The sequence below is a fragment of the Molossus molossus genome, unplaced genomic scaffold (genome assembly GCF_014108415.1).
Source record: "Molossus molossus isolate mMolMol1 unplaced genomic scaffold, mMolMol1.p scaffold_m16_p_11, whole genome shotgun sequence".
Lineage (NCBI taxonomy): Eukaryota > Metazoa > Chordata > Mammalia > Chiroptera > Molossidae > Molossus > Molossus molossus.
Window position 1 is genome coordinate 85663666 of NW_023425346.1, and position 24188 is coordinate 85687853.

At 36.6% G+C, this 24188-nt stretch overlaps 1 protein-coding gene across 4 annotated transcripts in view; it reads right to left on the reverse strand.

Annotated features, from left to right (window-relative positions):
- Positions 1-24188, reverse strand: part of ERBB4 (erb-b2 receptor tyrosine kinase 4) — a 1035274-nt gene that overhangs the window by 463343 nt on the left and 547743 nt on the right. For all 4 annotated transcript variants that reach the window (XM_036253758.1, XM_036253760.1, XM_036253761.1 and 1 more), the window contains exon 3: positions 13225-13411. In XM_036253758.1, coding sequence (XP_036109651.1) covers positions 13225-13411 — 187 coding nt within the window. The remainder of the gene's footprint in view (positions 1-13224; positions 13412-24188) is intronic.

Genomic DNA, 24188 nt, shown 5'->3' on the forward strand with positions numbered 1-24188 from the left:
GGATGGATTTTGAGAATATCATGCTAAGCAAAACAAGTCAGACAGAAAAAGTCAATAATTATATGATTTCACTCATTAGTGAGATATAAAACTGAAAGCAATAAAAAAAAACAACCAAGAAGAACAAACAAACATAAACTCATTGATACAGACAACAGTAAGGTGGTTACCAGAGGGAAGAGGGGTGGGGAGTAGTGAAGGGTAAAGGGGGTCACATTTATGGTGAAGGAAATAAATTTGACTTTGGGTTGTGAGCACACAATGCAATACATAGATGACGTATCACAGAACTGCACATAAAAACATAATTTTATTAACCAGTGTCACCTCAATTAATTTGATTAAAAAATATAAAACTAAAATAAGTGGATGGAAAAAAACAAGACAAAAAGAGATAATGCTTATAATCCAGAGACTTCTACATAATAAATATTTATAATTACTGCTGCTAATATTATTAAAATAATGGTACATATAACCTGGACCCTATTAAGGCTTTATTATTTTTTTTCTAGCTTTATTACATTAAAAATGGCAGGTAAAGTCATTAAAACCAAATCCCACTTCTTGGAATATATCCGTAGAATCCTGAAAGACCAATTGGAAAGAATATATGCACCCCTAGGTTCATAGAGCATTATTTATAATAGTTAAGACCTAGACACAGCCCAAGTGCCCATCAGTAGACGAGTGGATTAAAAAAGCTATGGTACATTTATACAATGGAATACTACAAGGCTGTACAATAGAAGAAATCTTACCTTTTGCAACAGCATAGATGGGCCTGGAGATTATTATGCTAAGTGAAATAAACCAGTCAGATCACCCTTGTAAGTATAACCCAATGAACAAAATAAACTGATGAATAAAAGAGAAACAGAGGGATGGGTACATGGAACAGACTGACACCTGTCAGAGGGGAGAAAGAAGGTGGAAGGATTAGCCAGAGAATGTATATGCATAACACACAGACACACACAACAGTGTGGGGTGGCAGAGAAAGGGAGCGTGGGGACTGGGTGGAGGTGGCAAAGGGGAGAAAACGGGGACAGGTGTAAGAGTGTCAACAATAAAAATAAAGTAAAACACAAAACAACAAAGTTACAACAACTAAGAAAAATTCTGGTAATAAGAATAGTTTAAAAACTAGCAGAATTTATAATAGGATTCTTGATGGGACAGCACCAGATGCTGAATTATACATTATAATATAGAGCCACCCTGCTAAATATTGAAGCAGAACGTTTAAACAATTGGGGGACCCATTAAAATTAAAATAAATTATTTATTTTATTAATAGTTGTCAGAATATGCTCCTTATATATGTCATTAAAAACCTTTAATTAAAGTTTGAAGTCCTTTACTTCATAGTAGATTGAAAATTTTTAAAAATAACCTTTCTAATATTAGCCTTTTCAATATTACTGATACTATAAAATCAAATCTCTAATTTGCATCACAGAGCAAATGAAATTGAGTAAATTGAATGATCTCAGAAGGAAGAAAAAGGTTATAAATCACCATCTTTCTTTATTTTCCCTATAAATGTTTCTGGAAATTGTTATGATTATTATGATTCAATAACTAAAACAATTTGACTTAGCCTACATTAAAATTACAGCTAGAAGGTATAAAATGTATTGTACCGAATGGATCATAAAGTATGAAGGGTGGGTGAAGTGAAAATATTATGAGAGCTAGAGCAACAGAGAAAAGAAATGTATTGAATTTCTAGGTGGACTGGTGTTAGATGGGTTAAGAAGATACCAGTGAAAAGATCTCTTTTTTGTCTCTGATATTCTATCATGAATTCTCGCTCACATGTATCTCTAAGAGGGTGAAGTTTAAGAAACTTCCTAGAATAAGTGATTTTTTTATCATTTAAATAATAGTTTCATCTCTCACCAGTAGAGTCTATAAATCAGCTATATCTCAAAAAAAAAAAAAAAAACAACCCTACACACACACAATAATTCAAATTTCCTGGCTAGTAACGTTTATTACATCAAAATGTGTTGAGCCATGCAAATCCTCATTTATCTATTTCCTGATAGATATAGATAAGTAGAAAAGTCCATTAATCGTTTATGAAATATTGGCCACTTCTATTGCAACTTATATAGAATTCTACAGTGGACAGTTTCACCATTATAATAACAGTTATCTTGCTATAATTCTAGGAAAGTAATAAGAGGTTTGTTGTACCTCTATTTTCTTTACATACTACTATATTTTGTCAATTCTAAAATGCACACATTTTTACATGACTAGCTCTAAAATATTGATTCACTGTATAATTTTTACATTTAAGTTACGTTGGGCTTTCACATCTCATTGTAGTGTGTTCTACAAACTCAAAAATATTTCTTACAGTTGATGGTGACTTAGATTTAATGATAGATAGTAAATACCTATTTCAGAAGATATCTTATAGACGAGTTTATTTGTGTTTTATTTGTTATTAAATAAATATTATATTATGATAACAAACTTTGAATACATACCTGGGAATCCTAAAGACGTGGGTGATGACTATGCCTGAAATAATTCTCAACGATTTTCAATACAGCTTCTGTTATAAAAATAATTATAATCTCCTAGTCCTTACTTCTCTCAATTAAGTCATTAAGAAACAGTATTTGAGAACTATTTATCACTTATATACTTATATATTATGAAAACTGAACATGAGACTAAGAGACCTCATTTTTAAAAAGTCACATTTCTGACCCACAAATAAACCTAAGTCATGACAACTAGTAGTTTAATGCACATTAAAAAGCAATTCATGCCCTGGCTGGTTTGACTCAGTGGTTAGAGTGTCGACCTACAGTCCACAGAGACCCAGGTTCGGTTCCCGCTAAGGGCACGCACCTCAGTTGCAGTTTGTCCCCGGCCCTAGTTGGGTCGTGCAGGTGGCAACCACTCGATGTGTCCCTTTCACATCGATGTTTCTCAATCTCTCTCTCCCTCCCACTCTATCTGAACAAAAAATGGAAAAATGTCCATGGGTGATGATAGAAAAAAATAAAAGAAGTAATTCATGCCATCTAGAACACAACTGACTCAAATATAAAATACAGTTACATCCTAAATCATAAACGACACATCTTATATTTTATAATTTAACTACATAAGCCTAACATGCTTTCAGTGATTATAAAAATAGACTGTTTCTATTACCTTTTACCAAAAGCATACTTCTCCAATAATGAATAACATTGATTGCAGGAACTACATGCAATGCTCTACATGTAATTTATAAATCTATTACAGCCATCTTACAAACTGCAGATTCTCATTATACAGCTTTGAAGGTGAGATTACTGAGGCTTAGGAAGCTGAGTATCTTGCCTCAGGACAGCATGTGGACAGAGGGAGCCTGGAGCCACGGCCTGTGCTCTGAGGATCCATGATAGTCTGCATGGAAACACCCTCACCTACTGTTCGGGTTCGGTAAAATGAGGTGTCCATTCAGTGCTACCTATCTGACATGATCTCCACTAGAACATGTGGCTAAGCTGAGCTGGATTACCATTAGATAAAATTAAAAATTAATGTCCTTAATCTCACTGGCCACATTTCAGGCTTTAAGCAGACACATTTGGCTACTGGCTATTCAATTGTGCAGCACAGGTCTCCATCAGCACAGAAAGTTCTATTGGATAGTGATGTTGTAGGACGTAAAACAGATTAAAATGAAGGCACTTGACTATAAAATAATAATGATAATAATAATGAGGAAAATACTTCCCTGATGCTTTCACATAGTGGCTGGTGGATAAATATTTGTGAGAAGTTTAATATTTGCTGAGAGAAGGCAGGTATGTAGAGGTTATTTGGCAAACTTTATATCTCAGTACATCTTGAATATACAACTGGAATAAAACAAAGCTAACAAATATTTGAACTGACATCACATTCCAAAGAATCCTAAACGTTTCCTAGTAAAATGAAGAGTATTAATCAATATTTGTCAGTTATGGAAAATAGTTTAGTAACCTTGATTTTCAAAAAGCCATTGTTGAACGGCAGTGGTTATAAAATTAGTTAATAGATCTTGTCATTTTATTTAAATATTTTCTTTATTGATTTTAGAGAGAGGGAAAGAGAGAGACATATTGACGAGAGAAAACATCAACTGGTCACCTCCTGAATGCTCCCCCCTGGGGATTAGGCCCACAACCTGGGTATGTGCCCTGACCCGGAATTGAACCGGTGAACTCTTGGTTCATGGGTTGACGCTCAACTACTTAGCCACACTGGCCGGGCAGATCTTATACTTTTAAATCAAATTCAGTTTTCACAATATTATCATTTTGTGTATTCATTTATATATTTTTGTCAACTTGCCATTAATTTCCTTACATACATCCATGATGTATTCAAGTATTATACCACAATTGAAGTCAAGGTTCTTTCTAAAATATTACCTTATGATATTCTGCCTAATTTTGAATTGTTTATGTTTACAACCAATTTATTATTTCACTGACTGTGGTCTTACGTGAAGAAATTATCCTAAACATTGTTAGAAATGGCACAATACGAAGAGATGGGAAATAGATCTGGATTCCAGACAAATTGGCCCTATTAGCCATAAGACCTTGGGCCTTATACACAAAATTACAATAAACATACTTTGCCAGTCAGCATTATTGGGCTGTGTGGGGAGAAAATAATTTTAAAAGGAACCTGAAAGTATTTTATAAAATGTATAAGTCCATAACAATACATAAATTACCATGCCTTTGATAAACACTGAAAATGAACAACATGAAGCCTTGCTCCTTACCTAAGACTGACGGAGCTTTAGGGTCTGCCAAGCTTGGGGCTGTCTCTCGAACTAAACTAAATGATATCCTTACAGATATTTAAATTGCAATAGAGGCTTTTCAAAGATTGCATGCATTGTTTATTCCTTCTAAAATACAGATGCATGTTCTCCTCGAACGTGGCTCACACTGCCTCCAGAGCTCCGACTGGACCCACAATTGAGAAGGTACAATGATCCAATGATTCTGGCTGCAGCATTGCTTGGCAACTGGGATTGGATGCAGGCAGTTTGCCAGCTCTTTCTTATTTTCCCCTTTTTACTGAATTTATTGGGGAGACACTGCTTAACAAAAGTATACAGGTTTCAGGTGCACAATTTCACATCATCTGTGTGATCACCACCCCAAGTCAGGTGTCCTTCCATCACCGTTGGTATCTGCAGGCCCAATAAAGCTAATGTCCTGCCATGAGGGTGTGGGGGCAGATATTCTGATATCTTCACTGCTGTGCTCAGAATGAATTCATAGATTCATGGTGATATCTAATCAATGTCTATTATTGCATCTGGGTCCCTGAGGATCAAAGACACTCTTCCATTTTCTGAATTCATAAGCAAACAAGCATGCTTTCTCAACAAATGAGCGTTCACAAGGAAGTTTTTGTTGTTGTTCTGTTTTTTGTTTTTGTTTTCCCTTACCTTACATGTTTTCTTTCCTTAGAATAAATGTGTTTTATCTCTTAGGGGAGAGAACATACAGATCTTAGTGTGTATCTTGGGGACAACGAAGTGTAATCACAAGAAGTCCCAAACAGGAAATTTTCCTGAGAAACTGTGGTAATGTTAGTCTTGTCCCCAATTTTTCCTAAGGATGCTATAGAGTTTTAAATCAATGTAGTCCCGAGAGTGGAATCCCTTCAGGACCCCTGAATGGGACATACATCAAGGGGAGTGCTTTTTATGGCCTGAGCAGCTACTCACGACATAAAACCTGATAGCTGGAGGAGAGGGGATGGCTCTATTCCCTGTGAATCCCAACATCCCGTGCCTTTTTTGCTGCAATAACAGTCTCTAGTCTCATCACTAGGACAACAGGATGAGAAATTCCCACTTTACCTCCATTCACTTCCATAAATTCACCCATCAGTCCTCTGAAGCTGAGAGCACATCTTAGAAATTTGTTGAAATGGCCGCTCTATCTGAAACATTATTTATTACATTTCCTTTCAAATATGTATTTATGTTTTACCTGTACACAAAAACACCCTGCTTACAGTTTTCTTTCTTTCAGTTAATATACATTGTCTGGCAAGACATGCAAATGATATTCTTTAAAAATATTGACTAGAGAATCATTCTTTAGAAATTATGGAACTGATCTTAAAATTGACAACTTCATAAGAATGTACCACTATTCCAGGATTCCATCTGACTCATAGGATTTTCAGTATGTGAGTTTTGATCAAATCATTTTTCAAGTAATTTATCCTTTTCTTTAAAATTGTTTTTACTTTATTGATTTCTTTAGAGAGAGAAAAGGAGACAGAAACAGCAATGAGAGAGAACATCCTGAATGCCCCCCACTGGAGATTTGGCCCACAGCCTGGGCATGTGCCCTGACTGGGAATCGAACTGGCAACCTCTATGGCACATGGGTCAACGCTCAACCACTGAGCCACACCAGCCGGGCCAAGTAATTTATCCTTAAGTTAGGAGTATTCTTGGAATCGATGATGTCCTGTAGATATCACAATATGCTGAGTAGCTCTTCTAATGTAAATATTAATAGTACCTTGGTCAAATATAGTATCTAACAACAACTTGAACTAGGCTAGTTGAAGCCACTCAAACATTATTAAGACCTTTCACAAAGCAATTGAAGAGTGCTTAGCAACTCTAGCGTTCAGAAAAAGAACTCAGAATGAATATGCCTCTTGTTTAGGTCAAGACAAATGTTAGGGCCAATGGAGGATGAAACATGAGATGGAGATTTGAAATGAAGGGCTGGGGCAACAGGTGCTTGGCCTGAGCCGCTAAAGACAGGAGAGCAGGACTGTGGAGTGGGGGAAAACAGCAATCACACTAACAGTAGACAAATAAAAGCCTCAGGCTTCTCACTTTCAGAGAAATGATCTTATTACTTGAAGTAGTTTCAAAGCAGTATCAGAAGAGACGATGAAATTCAGAGCAGCTTTGTGTCTAAACAAGTCACCTTTCAAAGACTCAATGAAGCAACAGGAATTTACTTGAACAAGCAGAAACATATACAATTGTTTCATCAGTGTGTCCACACAAAGAGAAGCCAAAAAATAAAACAATACTAAGGAAAACTAAGGTCCTTAAGCATCCTCTCTGTGAAAGGGGCTGGGGTTGACCAGTTCCCCGCCTTATTTTATGAAGGTCTATGACAACACTGTGAGGTGCATTTCCTTTTCAGTTTTAAAGAAGACAAGAGAAACAGACTGTAAGTAGTGATCTTGCTTTTGGATAGATAATTTTTTGATTCCACATCCATGCATTATAAAATACATTGAGCCAATTACAAAGGGCCTGTCCGTTTCAATATTAGGTTACTTATTTGTCCATTACAGAATAATGTCAAGGTGGTTTGAGAAACTTAAACTTTAAAAGGTCTATGTTACTTGTACTATTTTAATTAATAGCCTATGCATATTTGAAGGCAGACATTCAGATGTAATGGTCAGATGTTACATTGTTCAAATGCAACATCATTCAGATTTATCTCTCGGACTAACATTTTATTTTATTTCTATTCTACCAGAATTCAGTAAACTTAATATATACTTTATTTTTTATTGAAGCCTCCCAAAAAATTATTGCAGCATTTTACTTATTGTTTAAAATTTTTGTTTGTCCACATCTCAAAAATAATCTAAGCAGGATGACCTAATCCACAATTAACCAAAAAATTAGAACATAAATATTAGAACCCATAAATATTAAATAAAGGCACCAATATATAAGTATGTTGGCCTTAAAATAGGAGGGCATTTGGTTAACTTTTGAAAAACATAACATATATTTGTAGCATCCAAAATTTCACATACTCAAAGAGATATTCTCATAATATATATAATAAAAATTCAAATATTTAAAATAAAATCTGGTGAGAAAAATGTACATATTCATGTATTAAATTTGTACCTAGCCCTGGCCAGTTTGGCTCAGCAGTTAGAGTGTCGGCTTGTGGACTGGAGAGTCCTGGGTTCGGTTTCCGCTAAGGGCACGTACCTCGGTTGCAGTTTGTCCCCGGCCCTGTTTGGGGTCGTGTGGGGGGCAGCCACTCAATGTGTCTCTCTCACATCGATGTTTCTCTCTCTCCCCCTCCCTCTCTCCCTCCGACTCTATCTAAAGATAAATGCAAAAAATTAAAAAAAAAATTTGTACCTAGTTTATCATCATTACAAACAGGATATAAATAGTAGAATAGACATGAACTTAGGTATTTCTCAAAGATTCCTTCGTGTTTACAATACAACATATAGATGAAGTTGTATAATATTATCCACCATTACCAATACAGGAGATAATTTTTGAATTGTAGAAATCAGAAAATAATAGTGATTTTTATGCCCCAAATAATGAAACAACCTTTAGATTTTGGCCACACAGGTGACTAAATTAGTAGAAGCTCCTCAGCTTAAGGTTGTGCATCATTAAATGTTGGTTTAGACTTGGAATAAGAATGTTTTGTTAAGAAGGAGCTGATTTTTAAAAATCAGCAAAGCATAATCATTTGGAGAGATTATTAATAAGAACCTCAGCCACTTGGAAGCGACCTTTAAAGAGGAAATACTGGATTTCTGTCCAGCTCTGTGCTGCTCTAAGGACGCAGTATCACGCGCAAAGGCTGCAGGCGAGTACATGCCTGAAGGGACATACTGGTGGAGAACGGTCTCTCCCTGACCAGAAAAGGATGATCCAGTGTAACAGGGCGCCCACAGATTGCCAAGACAGCTTCCTCACTCCCTTTCCAATTGTCCTTAGTCTCGGGACCTGCCTCTTTTCCCTCTACCTCACCCAGCCACATGGACCAGGAAAAGGAGAGCGACACTAGGAAAACAAGTTTTTCTATTAAGCTAAAAAATATGGGTGTTTCTTGTCTTTGGACACAACCACAACGGAAGTATATAAGTAAGCACTGTAGCAATGTCTACATTCCAAGGAACACCTTTTGGTGCACATCAAGCTAATTAATAAGAATGTGTAAGGTGGAAGTTAATTCATACATGTGTAAGTAGCATCCAACTCATAACCCTTATATATGAGAATCCTCATGTCAGTCGGACTTACACATTATACAAAGATAGTTTTGTAGGTGGCAAATATACTATGCTAAAGGCATACTGTTCTAAGGCCAGCGTAGCCAAAAAGCTTTCATGGGAAGCACACTCTTTGTTATAACATAACTGACATCCCCACAACTAGTCCTTGTTTTTTATCTCATTGAATGTGTTTAAAAATAAAATATTGCTTAAAAAGAAAGTTCACCAGAAATTATAATTGTTCTTGTAATGGTTGATCATTATGAAAAGTTGTTATTAGGCAAAATGGTGATGCAGATGAAAGTCTGTTCCCAGCATCTTCCTCATCTCCAAGCCCTCTTACACCTACCCACGTTTCCATTTAGGCTCCTAGTGTGTTATTTTAATTTTTACCCCAAAGGCACGTGTAGTTCCTGTCATTCAGTCAAAACGTATCTTTGCTCTGTTTTATTCCTTTTCTATTCTCCAGAAGATAAGTCAATGAAAATCATTTGGGTCAAGCGAAGAAATTAAGTATATATTGTGCTACCATGTTTTGGTAACATACTTTTATCAGTTAAAACAGTGTTCCTGACTCTGGCTGGTTTGGCTAAGTGGTTAGAGCATCATTTTGCGGACCAAGAGCTGCGTGTTCAGTTGCAGTCAAGAGCATGTCCCTGGCCCTGATCGGGGTCATGCGGGAGGCAACTGATCGCTGTGTCCCTCTCACATTGATGTTTGTCTCTCTCCCTCCCACTCTATCTAAAGGTAAATAGAAAAATATCCTCCGGTGAGGAGTTAAAAACAAACAAACAAAAAAACAGTGTTTCTGTTTCTCAAACTTTAGTAATCATCAGAATCTTTGGAGAAATTCTTACAACACAGAAATGGGCTCTATCTCTTAGTCTCATCCAGTAGGTCTCAGGTGAGGTCCAAGGATTTGCATTTCTAACAAGTGCCCAGGTGATGCTTATGCTGCTGCTCCTTTAAGAAGAGCCAAGCAGAGAAAGACAAATATCACATGATCTCACTTATTTGTGGAATATAATGAACATAACAGTCTGAGGAATGGGGTAGTCCCAGAGAGTGGAAGTCGGGTACAGACTGACAATCTCCAGAAGAGGGGGTGGTGGGGGAGAGATAAACCACAGAACTTATATGCATGTATGCATGAATAGTGGACATGGACAACAAAGGGGACAGGGTGGGGAGGGAGGGTGGAATTAGTGGGTGAAAAAGGGGAAACATCTGTAACAAAAATAAATTAATTTAAAAAAAAAAAAAAAGAAGAGTTAACAATTTCATTCACTAGGGCAGTAATCAGTGATGCGTTTGAGTACCCAGCAGATTTCTTTACTTTCCTTCACATTACACAAGGTAAATCTAAAATTAGGGCAAGCCCCGTCGCCCTATATTACTACAACATTAATTTAAAACATTTTTACTAGCTTGCTTTGTATGACACATTAAAAAACAACATGAAACACATATCATTCCACCCTGGGCAGTGTGGCTCAGTGGATTGAGCATTGTCCCACGGACTGAGAAGTCCTGGTTTGATTCCCTGTCAGGGAACATGCCCAGGTTGCAGGCTCATTCCCCAGTGACGGGTGTTGGGGGCAGCTGATCAATTTTTTTCTCTCTCTCACGTCAATGTTTCTATCTCTCCTTTCCTCTCTCTAAAAAAAAACAAAAAATCAATAAAACATATTTAAGAAAAAGAAAAACACATATCTTTCCAAAACACAAAAACAATCTTATTGAAATAAATTGCAATGTTTGCTTGTTGCTTGAATCAGGAGACTCAGAACACGTAGCAATTTAAGATAATAGTACAGAGCAAACCGTATGCCCCTTCCCACTTGATGTAAACAGGTTTCTCTTGCCCTTCCTCATACAGTCCCACACACTAACACACTCATGCTTACTGTGTAACTTCTGATTTTCCAAACTGAAGTCACACTATTGATGTTGCTTCCTAAAGTGAGATCAAGGATTCTAGACTGGCCCATAGAATAATGTCATCAACCCCCTAATAAATATATTAAAATCTCTGGAAACATTCCAAATTGTCTAAATTTTCCACCATTCATTTTATTGCACTTTAATTTATATAAAAAATTAATTATAACTTGAAGAAAACACATTTCTTTCTAAACAGTCAAGTCATTCTTCTAGTCATTTATTATTTTATTTATTTTTTAATTTAGTTTTTATCTTCACCCGAGGACATGTTTCCATTTCTTGTTCAGATAGAGTGGGAGGGAGAGAGAGGAAGAGCGAGAGAGAGAAACATTGATGTGAAAGGAACACATCGAGTGGTCGCCACCCACATGACCCAACCAGGGCCGGGGACAAACTGCAACAGAGGCACGTGCCCTTAGCGGGAACTGAACCCGGGTCTCTCTGTACCGCAGGCCGACGCTCTAACCGCTGAGCCAAACCGGCCAGGGCTCTAGTCATTTATTAATTACCCATTTCTACTACTGCACAAGCACACATTATAAGGTTTTCTGGCAGAGTAGGAAATACATGTTTAAATAATGGTGACATATTTTTTTATGACACATTAAACAACTCTCACAATCATCAGTAATACATGGTGTAAGCTAAGTAGATAATGTGTGTTTAAATGTGGCACACTTTTGATTAAATAACAATATTTTAGTATTATGATGCTAAATGTAAAAACAAATAAGAACTCTTTAAATACTAATGTTCTGTATGGAGTCTATAAATATCAGATTATGAAATAATAATATAATTCAAGTGTTATAAACTTTTTAAAACATTTTCATTTCTTCTTTTATTTCATCATAGAAAAATCATGAAGAAAACACAATTCTTATGCAACTTGTAACTAGATAATGTTATTTTTAGATTCCTAAATTCAATCATTCCATTTTTCTCTATCCATTCCAAGTGCTTCCTCCTATCATTTTTTTCCATGCAAGTAGTAATTTAGTCAAAAACCTGCTCTTTAGTAAGATAGCTATTTTTGAAACCAAAAAAAGTAAAAATGTCAATGAAAGAATCTATAAATTCTGAACAATTTGCATTTAGCATTATGTCATAATTCTATGTCAGCAATTATGGCCAAAGTAAATCACATAATCACTATTCCTTTCTTCATCCAAAATATTCCGATTTTAGCTCTCATGTCTGGCTAATTACAAAGCTACTTCTAACTTAAAATGATATATTTTACATCTACCATAAATGAAACAAATAATTTTAATACCCTGGTAACCATAATTTTATTTGTTACTTAATATTTTAAAGTAAAATATCTCTAAAGAATTTCATTTTTCAATATCAAAAAACATTACCAGTGAGTGAACTCAAATACACATAAATGCACTACATATTTTGATGCAAAATATATAAATATTAATTTAGATTAAATTAATAGTTTAAACTCCTTTATCTCACTGCAGGATGATAATTAATTACTAATTAGCACATTTTGGTTACAGGCACACATGGCAAAATTCATGATCTATGAACTATAGGAACTGATGAGATATCAGCAGGATTGCAAGGACCAATTTGCAAAACAAATTCCTAAAACGTGGTTTTTGAATCAGGACGATGGGTGGTTAGCCATGACCCGTCTCCAGTCTTAGGGGGGAAATCACTGATGACACTAAAGCATTCTGAGCAAGAATTATAGCGATATTTAGTGAGTTGCTAAACAAAAAATAAATCAAAACTGAATTAAAAATTAGATACATTTTCCAAAAATAAGGAACTGTGCGAAACACTAGATATAAGAGCTCGTGTGTTTACTGAGCTTTCAGGAGCGTGAGGGCTGCTTCACTGCAGGTTTGATGATATGGTCCACTGTTCACCTGAGACCACCAAGCACAGCATCCTTAACCCTGCTTCCTATCTCAGCTGGCAGCCTCTGAGCATTTCCTGAACAGTGTACTTCTGCTCAGCTGAGATAACAGTATGAAGGTATCCTTCAGACTGCAGTCACACTGTAACTAAAACAAGGGAATCACAGGGCATGCTTTCTCATGAAATGAATAAAGGGTAGATATTTAAATGCTTTATAGTGTTTCTCAATGTAACACATACTAAGGTGGAAACCACACACACATGCACACATACGTGTGTGTGTGTGTGTGTGTGTGTGCGTGGTAATGACAGTATATTTGGTATGCTATATATTTTCCTTACCTGTCAAGTTCTTCAGTCCAAGTTCTTGAAGTCCAAAGTTGCCATCTTTTCTGTAGTTTAAAAATATTGCCAAGGCATACCGATCCTCGTAAAGTTTTGTGCCACGAATAATGCGTAAGTTCTCCAGAGGCAGGTAGCGGAACTGATTAAGGGCCACTAACACGTAGCCTGTCACTTCGCGGATAGACTGGAAAGACAAAAACAAGTGCCTGTGTTAAAATACTACAGATGGCCTGTCAGTATATTTATGTAGTCATTTAGATAAAAATGAGACATTCAATTACATTTTTCAATGTTAATAATGCACCCATTCCACACTGTATTGTAAATGACTGCCTTGATAATACGAGATCACAAAGAGTTAAAATTTCATTTGAAATATGTGTCATATTTTTTAAGGCATGAATGTGCCTACAGTAAAATAATAGATTTTATTTTATGAAGCATTCGTCATACCTGAGATCTGAACATAATTCAAGGCATAAAGAGCTCATTTATTGACAAGACTAAAATGAGTAAGAACATATAACCATCAATCAAACTCTATATTAAAAAATGCAAACTGCTAAGCTTATCACAAATAAAACAAAGCCGTATCAGTTTGTAAATTGTGGGACTGATTTCAAACTGCTAATTGGTGTTTAACACTATAGCTGTCCAAGAATAGTTGCCTTATACATCTCTAGGGAACATACATATATGGGGATTATACATATATATAAATGCATTAAAGACATTATGGTTGCTAATTAGTCTATGACCACAATTTTTATTTCTATTGACTATTTTTTAATAATATGAGATAATTAATTGAAGGTTGATGAGACATTCTAAAGCAAAAAAGTCACAAAAAAAGCTTTAGGCTTCATTTAAAGAGACTTTGCTTGGGGTGCTGGGCGCATGATGCGGGGTGCAGATGATGTTTTGCCGAGTTGTACACGTAAACCTGAATGGTTTTGTGAACCAATGTCACCCCAATAAATGCAATTGAAAAGAAAAGAAAAAATAAATATACCTATAGTTTTTCAGTAAAAAAGGGCACGATCATAATGACAATTATGAACACGTGTCGCATTTAAAAAATTAAATATACTGTAAAAGTATTAAAATATTTCATATTATTTCAAAGTCAATTTCACTTAAGTTTAGACCTCTTCACTTCAGATGTCCCAGTGCTCAGTCCTTGGTATCTTCTTCTTGATCTGTGTCTCTATCCCGTGAATTTCAAATCTGACAATCTCCATTTACCTTCAAACTCTTCCCTCAACTCCAGACTCCTGTCCAGCTCCGTTCTCTACATCTTCACTTGAAGGCCTAACATACTTCTAAGACACATCTGTCCAAACTGACCAGGCATCTTCCTTCCACCATCTCTCCAGCAGCCTTCCTCATCTCAGATGAAGTCAATCCGTCCTTCCTGTGGTTCAGGCCCAAGTCTTGAGATCATTCTTCATTCTCCCCTCGCACACCAAATGCAATCCTTCATATTTTCCCCATATTTAAAAGGAGCAGGGATCATCCACTTCGTATGCCAGCCACTGCCTTCATGGGGGCCACAGTCATTCCTCATCGAGATTTACTGCCATAAATCTCCCTGTTTCTACTCGTGATCCCTTATGGTGTTTTCTCAGTTAAGGCTACCCCTGATCTTTAAAACATAAATCAAATCATGACACTTTAATTATTTAAACCCTGAAACAACTCATGAGTCACTCAGGATAATGCAAAGTTATTTCAATGATGAGTCAAAACCTCTATCTGGTCTGCCTGGAGCAGTAAGCACTATCCCTATTGGGCCACTACCCACTTGAAATGTTGCTAGTCAGATTGAGAGATGTGTCGTAAATGTGAAATGCATTCTGGATTTCAAAGATCCAACAGTGACATTTCATTTTAGGTAAACTGACTTGTATAAAATGGATTCTTAACGTTAACTTGACCTGGTTCTTTTTTAATTTTTCCTTGTGGCTACACAAAAAATTTTAAATTACATTTTCATGGGTATCATTATATTTCTATTAGATGGCGCTGCACTATGAAATCTGACCATCAGTTTGTTTTTTCTGATGTCTGTGTTTACTCTCCACCTTGCTCATTCTATTCCAGTTTTCCGGTCTCTCTGTTGTTCTTCTGACATGACTACTGTGGTCCTATCCCAAGGTGCTCGCTGTCCTCTTAAAGGCCTGAGTTTCTCTTCCTCTTGATATCTTCTTGGTAATTTCCTCACTACCTACAAGTTTTTGCACAAATCTCAACTTTTCAATTGAGGCCAACCTTGCCACCTTTCCTGGCTCTAACTTTTAGTACTTCTACAATAGTTCTCACTTTCTGATGTACCATACAGTTTATATATGTATTACATTTAGTAATAACAGTTTATCTCTCCCATTCCAAAAATATAGGCTTTACAAGGGCAAGAGCATTGATTTGTTCAATCATGTGCCTTATGGGACCAGAACAGTGCTGGTGCATCGTAAGAAACCAACACGTACTTGCTGAGCACTGTTCTCTGGCCACACCTTCAGCACTAGGCAAAGGCTGTGGAGTCAAGAGAAGTACTCATCTTTTCTAAACCATGCTCCAAACTCCTGTGATTCTAGACCTCCATGTGCATACAGCCCTGAGCCCTCCTCCAGTGCTTGTGATTTGACCTTTCTCAGTGCTTTTCCTGAGACAGCCAACTCCACACCAGTGTCCCTGCGCCTGGGAAGGATGGGGGGTGCAGGTGCAAATGTTTGAGGGGCGAGTGCATGTGTGGGCTCGAGTGTCCATTCACTTGTGTGCTAGGCCTCTAACGATGTAGGACAGAACTGGTTAGAGGATGAGCTAAGGACTGGAGTGCATCTTTCTCTATGCCACTATATTCCTGAGAACCAAAAACTTCTAACATGTTACCTGCCACCCAGGTTGTAATAAAGATATATTTGCCAAAGTGGAAAGAGAAAACATATTTTATTTAAAGTATCTGTTTGATTTATACTAAATAATAACACATAAACATGTAGGCCTCCATTCATACTTTTGCGCCAGGTACCACAAGTCTTAAGGATGAGCATGCTACCATTAAACACCGAGAAGAGTAGAATCCCGATGGAGCAAAGGCGGAGATGAAGAGGCATGGAACATATGAAACTACTCATGTCTGGCATCCGACTGGGAATTCGGAGTCACTTATGAGCATTAATGAGATACCATGCATTTTGGATTAAAAAGATAAGTAATAGGGGAATATAAAAGAGAGGTTAAAGGTCATAGGGACTCACACTGTTTGTATACCACAGGTTGTTTGAAATCCAGCCTTAGGCCCTACCAGTCCTCTAATGGTTGAACTGTTATCTTTCTGAATTCTTAGAAGAGAGATAATAAACATGTTTTAACAACAATTGGTCTAAATACTAAAATATTTTGTTCATTATGAAAATAGTTTGCCCTTTAATTTGTATACAATACTTAACAATTGCTTTAGGCTACAATGATAGCACTAAGATAAATGTTGGGAATGGAGGATGTATTATCAATCTTTTGTCTAAAATAAGTCATGATATCTGTCATTCTTTCTAATAGACTCACCTTTACCTTTAACTCTACTTAGGAAGTGAGTCTTCTTATCACAAGCTGTAAAAAGGCATTGGCTTATCACATGATGAAGGAATATATTAATGGGCTTAGCAGAGCAAACACAGGTGAAGCACATTCAGGTAAAAAACACAGGTGAAGCACATTCAGGCGGAGTCAGTAGGAATTTTACAGTGTATGTTGGGGGGTGAACTCTTTCTAACTATTAATTGATAAAGATGTACCAGTCAGCATGGCTTTTAAAACACACATGAGCAGCAGCTACAAAGAACCAGCAAATAATAAGGGCTCTGGTATAAAAAAGATTCTAGGTATGAGCCATAAAGAACGCTGAACACATAGAGAACGAGCAACTCAACATAGAAGAGGGAGCTCCAAGTGCCTTTAGTTACAAAAGAAAGTAAACCCTAACTAAGAACATATTTGCATTTATGCATCATCTATTGTGTTTACATTTGAATTAATCACATTGTAAAATGTATGCACTTCTAATTCTAGAGTATTACTTAAATTATTCTTAGAAACAATTTTATTTTCTTCATAAAAGTTCAGGTTAAAGCGACAGCCAGGCCTCTGTTGAGATTCAGGGGCTGGAGGAATTGTTTGTTTTAACTGAGATTCTGGTGTTGAAACTGAGTCATTTTTATTGTACATTCTGCTTGTTATTTTCTTGTCTTGCAAAATAGTATATGCAATTTGAACATTGGCTGAACAAATATCCCTCTGCTACGTGAACTCTGGACATCATTATATGTCAATGCCGAGGATACATTTGCTTGACCCACTTTGAAAAAGCCGCCAGAAGCAGGTAATACATAGCTCACCCACAGGGAATTACTTGATGATAATGAAGGTGAAGACCCTGTTCACCTTATACCATACATCCCTTTCTCCTATCCAGACAAATAATGTAAATAATAGGAAAAAAGACAACAGCAATCTCTCAACCCAAGATTTATTGCTCTAATGTTTTACGTCTGGAGGGGATCATAGAACCACTGACTTCTTAAAAAATTATAAAGGATAAATTTAAAAGTCTTATATGTAAAAGCAAAAAAGTTATGCCTTGATTTTCATCTCCTAAGTTTTCTGGTATTCATAGTCACATCCTTACAGGTACGCTTAAGACCTGTCTCAATAAGACATGAGCTACAATGCATACTGATTGCAAATAAAATCACAGGAAACAACTTGGTAATGATTGGATTACTTTCAGCTTAATGCTGATGAAGACGCCATAGTCGGATCATGACTCGGACAAACGTGCTGTGTGAAGGGAGTCTACACGGAAGCCTCCGTGTGAAGCTGGCATTCCTGCCGGGCGCTGCCAGGTTCCATTTGAAATGTATTCACAACCTGCTTGGGCACAGAAGCCATTGTCTTCAGAAACCCTGGTATAGTTGAATTGATAGTTAGGGCGTTGAGACCCGGAGTTCATCATTAATAGTTTATTTGGTTATTAGTGATTGTTGGCACAGCTTATGCAATATATCTAAACTGAATGATGGTACCAGGTAAAATTATAGATGGGACAGAAGCTTGTGTAGCATCTACTATCAGGAGTACTCAACAAACAATTTAACATCCTCTTTAAAAAAAGAGTCAATAACACAGTTAAGTTTTAATATTAGCAGCTCACTAAGCAATCCTGATACAAGTCCGAGATATCTAAAATGTCAATTGACTTTTAAAATGCCTGATAAGGTCACACAATCATTCAAGTTATCCATTGTTCCTTTTCTTTCAGGCATCAGAATCTTAGCAGCACAAAGTTTCTTGACTATCTCAGAACATTTTATGAAAGTAAAAACAACTCTTAAACAAAGATCTAAGGAAATTATAATGGCAAGAAATGTAGGCTTAATTGCCAGGCAAAACTGGGTTTAAAACCAGGTTTTTGTGCTTCTTAGCTTCATGATCTCCATCAAACTGTTTCTTCTTACTAAGCCTCAGTTTCTTCATCAGTAAAAAATAATGGCAATAGCGCTATTATAAAGGTTTTATAAAAACGAGAAGATATAATAAAAGTTTCTGACACATAGTAAGTGTTCAGTAGATGCTAGCTATTACAAATATTATCACTGATAATAGCCAAAATGAACTCTATGGAGAATCACATTTGAAAACAAAACTAATTATAATATCATTACATAAGAACTGTTGCTTTCAATTTCTTTGTTATGTAACTTTGGTATTTTTATATCTTGCCTTTTCAACTTGCAGTTTATTCTTAAATTAAAGAACTGGCTCCTTATACTATCTCTGTGTATGTTATAGCCCTTAATACGGATTCTGGCACCAAACAAATGTTCAATAATGGCTGCTGAATGGAGTGAAATTGAAAAGTTAAAAGCTATGCTTAAGGTCTTTGGAGATACCGTGTTCCATGGAAAATGTTTCATAAACGTTCTGCTAACAAAAAGTGTTGTTTGAACAACACAATCATGACTTGTGCCCAAGGACACAGTGGTGAGTAGACATTACCAGAATGCCCCAGCAAAGAGGCGACCCTGACTCTGGTTCTGGCTCAATACGTTTTAGTCCCGGGACACTGTCTATTTTGCTAACCAAAGAGTGAAAGCCCACTTGAAGATATCTCTCCCCTGTGGTGTAAGCTTCTGCTGACTATGACGGACTGATTTCCATCGGCAATGTACACTTCTACATCTGCTTTGTGCTGGGGTGAATACCACTGAAGATCACTAGAGCCTTAAGGGCTTCAAAACTCTTCTAACCCAAGGGGCAGTTCGTCTTGCCCATGGCATTTGATGGTGGAAATGAAAAGATACAGCAAAACAAAATAAATTTCACCAACTTTCCATACCATATTAACAATCAACCTAAAAAAAATACATGGTTTGTTCCAAAGGACAGATCTTTATAGGCATTTCTCTCATATAATGTTTTAAGGAAGAATGTGACATTTACAGTTAGTTACAGACTTCCTAGGATTTCCAGTGGGTGATATTAATCAAGGAATAGAAAGATTGTGTTGCTTTACTGGGCCTTCCATTTACCTCCAAATCATTCCAGAAAAAAAAAAAATCAGCATTATTTTTAAATTCCTATTTCATTTCACAACTAATAACAACTGTTAATTTTTTTGTATTTGACACAATTTCTCTATTCTTTTATTTTAGTCATTTCCTACATTTGGTCCTCCGTGGGAGTAGTGAATAGTTCCTTAAATATTCCTTTGTCTACCTTAAGATTTAAGTGATTTCACTACCTCATGAGTCCTGAAATTTTATCAATGTCTAGGAACAATTTATGTACATCAAAAGCAATTACACATTCTTGGCTAAGTGTGTAAAACTCGATTTCTTAGATTTTTCCCTACTTGATTTATACATCCGATTTTTGTTGGTTGTTTTTCTTTAATATCAACATCATTTGAAAATGTACCTCTTTACTTTTGTTAGGACCTTCTGCAGCAAGTCAATATAGTTCTGAATTCTTTAATTCTACTCCAGTGTCTTATGTCCTCATATCCAATTATATATCATCCACAAATAATACTAATATATCTCATCTGTCAAGACATTTATAACTATAATAGTGATTACTATGATCTGTAGATTTGAAATTAAATAATCTGCAGTATCACAGAAAAGAGTAAGGAGCAAAGAACTTTGAGGGTGAGGAGGCATGGGAAGAAGGCCCCTCTGCTGGTAATGACTGTTGAATTTTTGTGTTCCCTGATAGTGACAAATGGTGTAGCAAATTGTAACCTCAATATCTCAATGTAAAAGCCTCAATGAAAGGCTTTCCATTAAGTTTTCCTAGGCAATTAATTTCTGACTCTGACCCATACAGCAAGTCTGGGAATTTCTAAAGCAGAGAACATTCATAAGTGTGGCATAATATTTAGAAATTTACCAGAAAAAATATTAGTAAGCATATAGCAAACATTACATATTCCTGCTCATGTAGAGAGAAAGTGATCCACTATACCTCATTCACATGTAAAACCTCTGCTTGTGACGGTGCATTTGGCTTTGGAATCTTGCTTTCTGTTTTCCAACTTTCCTAAAAACTCTCGTAATTATGCCACTCTGGCTAGCAGGGACTCTAAGTCTCTTCTCATTAGATTTGGAAAAACAGAGTAATGTGAAATGGCATGTGGCAGAGTTGAATCCACGCTCATATTACACAGCATGAAATGACACTGTGTGGGCAGAGAATCAGATCCAATTCTTCCCTGAAAAACTGCTCACTCCCAGCCACCGGGAGCCAGTCTCTCAGGTGCTACAGCTGCTACAGTCCCTGCTTTCGAAGAATCACCGGCCATTCATTCATCGCTGGCCACTCAGCCAGCTCTCAACCTCTCAAGCCATGGCTTCCTAGCAGGGTGTACCTTAGTTCCTTGAAAAGAGGACAACTTAGCTCACCTCCCTCAAAGGAATCACCTTGTTCTTTGTCCTCCTACATTTCTGAGCCGGCCAGAGAGTTCTTAATGGTCGCCCTTCAGGTCCACATTCCCGGACAGTCCTAAATCTCCTGATCTCATCTCAAGAATATCATAGACTTCTTCCACTCAAGTTAGGTTACACAAATTAAATTGGGAGCTTTTGTAAATCCATTGATATAATCACACAAAAATCTCAACGTGTGTTTATATTACAAAAATCTGTACTGCAAAAAACTCCATCATCTCTAATTTTAAAAAAAGATATATTTTTCCATGTGTTTATGTAAACACGATTACATTTTTAAACAGAAATTACAAATTGACATTTGAACACTCTTTTATAGCTACTTGAATTATAGTATTGAATTTACTTTTGCCCAAGAGATATACACATTAAATTCCAATAATTTGGAGAGTAAAATTTAACTGAAATTAGATATACTACGTTGCAACATAGGAAGAATATTTGCAGACCTTTGAATTAAATTTTTATTAACTCTAAATAGAACTTAAAAATATAATTAGGCGTCAGCACTTTCAAACAACTGAAGCTACACATGAATCAAAGCATTGTCATGTTTACTTATATTGTACAGTTGATGAGTGTTCTCTCCACAGAGATACAAACTGTTGAGGGCAATGCAGCTCAATGATTAATTTGGATCTGCAGTCTGATTGGTTCCAGTTTGACTCTTGCCTCCATTACTTATAACCTGGCACAGGTTATTTAACTTTAATTTCTCTTCTGAATAAAAGAACAAAGTCCTGCTAAATGCTTAAAAGTTGAAGATCTTAAAAAATGATTAATTTCATTACATTGTTAGTATAATTATGCAAGTATTTGCATATAGTTTGTGTAGTTTAGGAATGGTAAATAATATGCAAGCAAATATAGATTTGATATTAAAATTAATTAATTAAACAATTGCTGTTATATGGTACATAAAGGTGCAGACTGCAGATAGTCTGTCTGCTATGGGCTGATTATAACCCCTCAGAATTCATACATTGATGTCCTAAAGTCCAGTGTCTTAGAATGTATCTGTATTCAGAGTAGGGTCTTTAAAAAGGTAACTCAGTGAAAAAGAGGTCGTTAGGGTGTCCATAATCCAACATGACTGGATTATGTCCTTAAAAGACAAAGAAATTAGGACACAGATACACATACAGGGAAGACAATGCAAAGCAACATAAGGGAAGTCGTCTACAAGCCAATGAGAAAGGCTTTAGAAGAAACCAATCTTGCTGACACTTCATTTTTATTGTTGACGCTATTCCAGATGTCCATTTCCCTGTCTTTGCCCACCTCCACCCAGCCGCGCCCCCTCCCCTGGCTTTCGCCAGCCTATGGTCTGTGTCCGTGGCTAATCTCTTCACCTGCTGACACACCGATCACAGACGTCCAGCCTCCAGAATTGAGAGAAAATAAACTTCTGTTGAAGTCACTCAGTGTGCGGTGCCTTGTTAAAGCAGTCCTAGCAAACTAATACACTGCCTGAGATCATAGTGTAGCATAGTTAACATTATATTGGGTCAATTATTTATCTTTTTGCACCTGAGATTCTTCATCTGTAACATGAAGATACTAAGGTCTCAAATTCCTATGATTATTTTGAGACTCAATTCCCTATAAGTTGTGTAAACGTATCAGAGCTCTTTTTCAAATTTTTCATTTTTTCTCTATTGATTTGAGAGAGAGAGGAAGGGAGATAGAAACATCGATGAGAGAGGACATTGATTGGTCATCTCCAGCATGCCTCCCACTGGAAAGTTGGCCCACAACCTGGGCATTTACCCTGACTGGGAATGCAACCAGCGACCTCTTGGTGCATGGGTCGATGCTCAACCATTGAGCCAAACTGGCTGGGCTGTACCACAGCTCGTTCATCCAATCATCTGCTGATGAGTACTAGGGCTGCTTCCAGTGGAATACTACTCAGCCCCAAAAAGAAGGAACTCCTTATGTTTTGCGATGGCATGAACAGAGCAGGAGAGTATTACACAAAGTGAAATAAGCCAATCAGAGAAAGAAAAGAACTATATGATTTCATTTATATGTGGAATCTGAACAAAATAAACTAACAAAAAAAGAGGAGACCAACTCATGGATACAGAGAATAGACTGACAACTGTCAGAGGGGAAAGGTTTAGGTGCTGAGTGAGAAGGGTGAAGGGATTAAGAAAAAAAAAAAAGGTTCATGGATACAGACAACAGTATAGTAATTTATAGAGGGGTAGAAGAGAGTAAAGGGGATAAATAATAATATAAGAAGACTTGACTTGGGGTGGCGAACACACAGTACAATATACACATGATGTATATACCTGAAATATACCAGAACTGTATACCTGAAAGCTATATATTTTTATTAACCAATGTCACTCCAATAAATTCAATTGAGAGAGAGAGAGAGAGAGAGAGAGAGAGAGAGAGAGAGAGAGAGAGAGAGAGAATGAAAGAAATCCCTGTAAGTGGCTTAAGAAAAGGCCTAACTTATAGCAGGCTCTCAGTACTGGTTGTAATTGCTGTCTGTTCATTCATTTGTGAATCCTGAATCTTTATACTTGTCCAACATGCTGCCTCTGTTGCATAGCCTACATAAAACTGTGTTTCTCCCTTTCTAAGTGAGTAAATTCATATCACCAAGTTTAAATAAGAAAACTTCTTGACACTATTTCAATCTAGAATTGAGAGTGACACAGTTTCAAGACCAAGGTATTTTATAAATTTTGAGGAGGAAAATGGTCTTCGTGAAATGATGTATGACAACAGCTGCCTCTTTTGAAAAGCATATGGGAAATGGCCTTTGAGAATTTGGAAGTTAGAGGTGACTGCTTTTGTGACTAGTCTGCTGTTGTTATAAATGAAAAGGGTGAGCAATTTCAGAAATAGTAGAGTCAAAGTATCAGGATTAGATTTGACAGGACTGCCAAGAACACTTTAATATCTGTGTAAATATTTGTAAAAAGAGAAGCA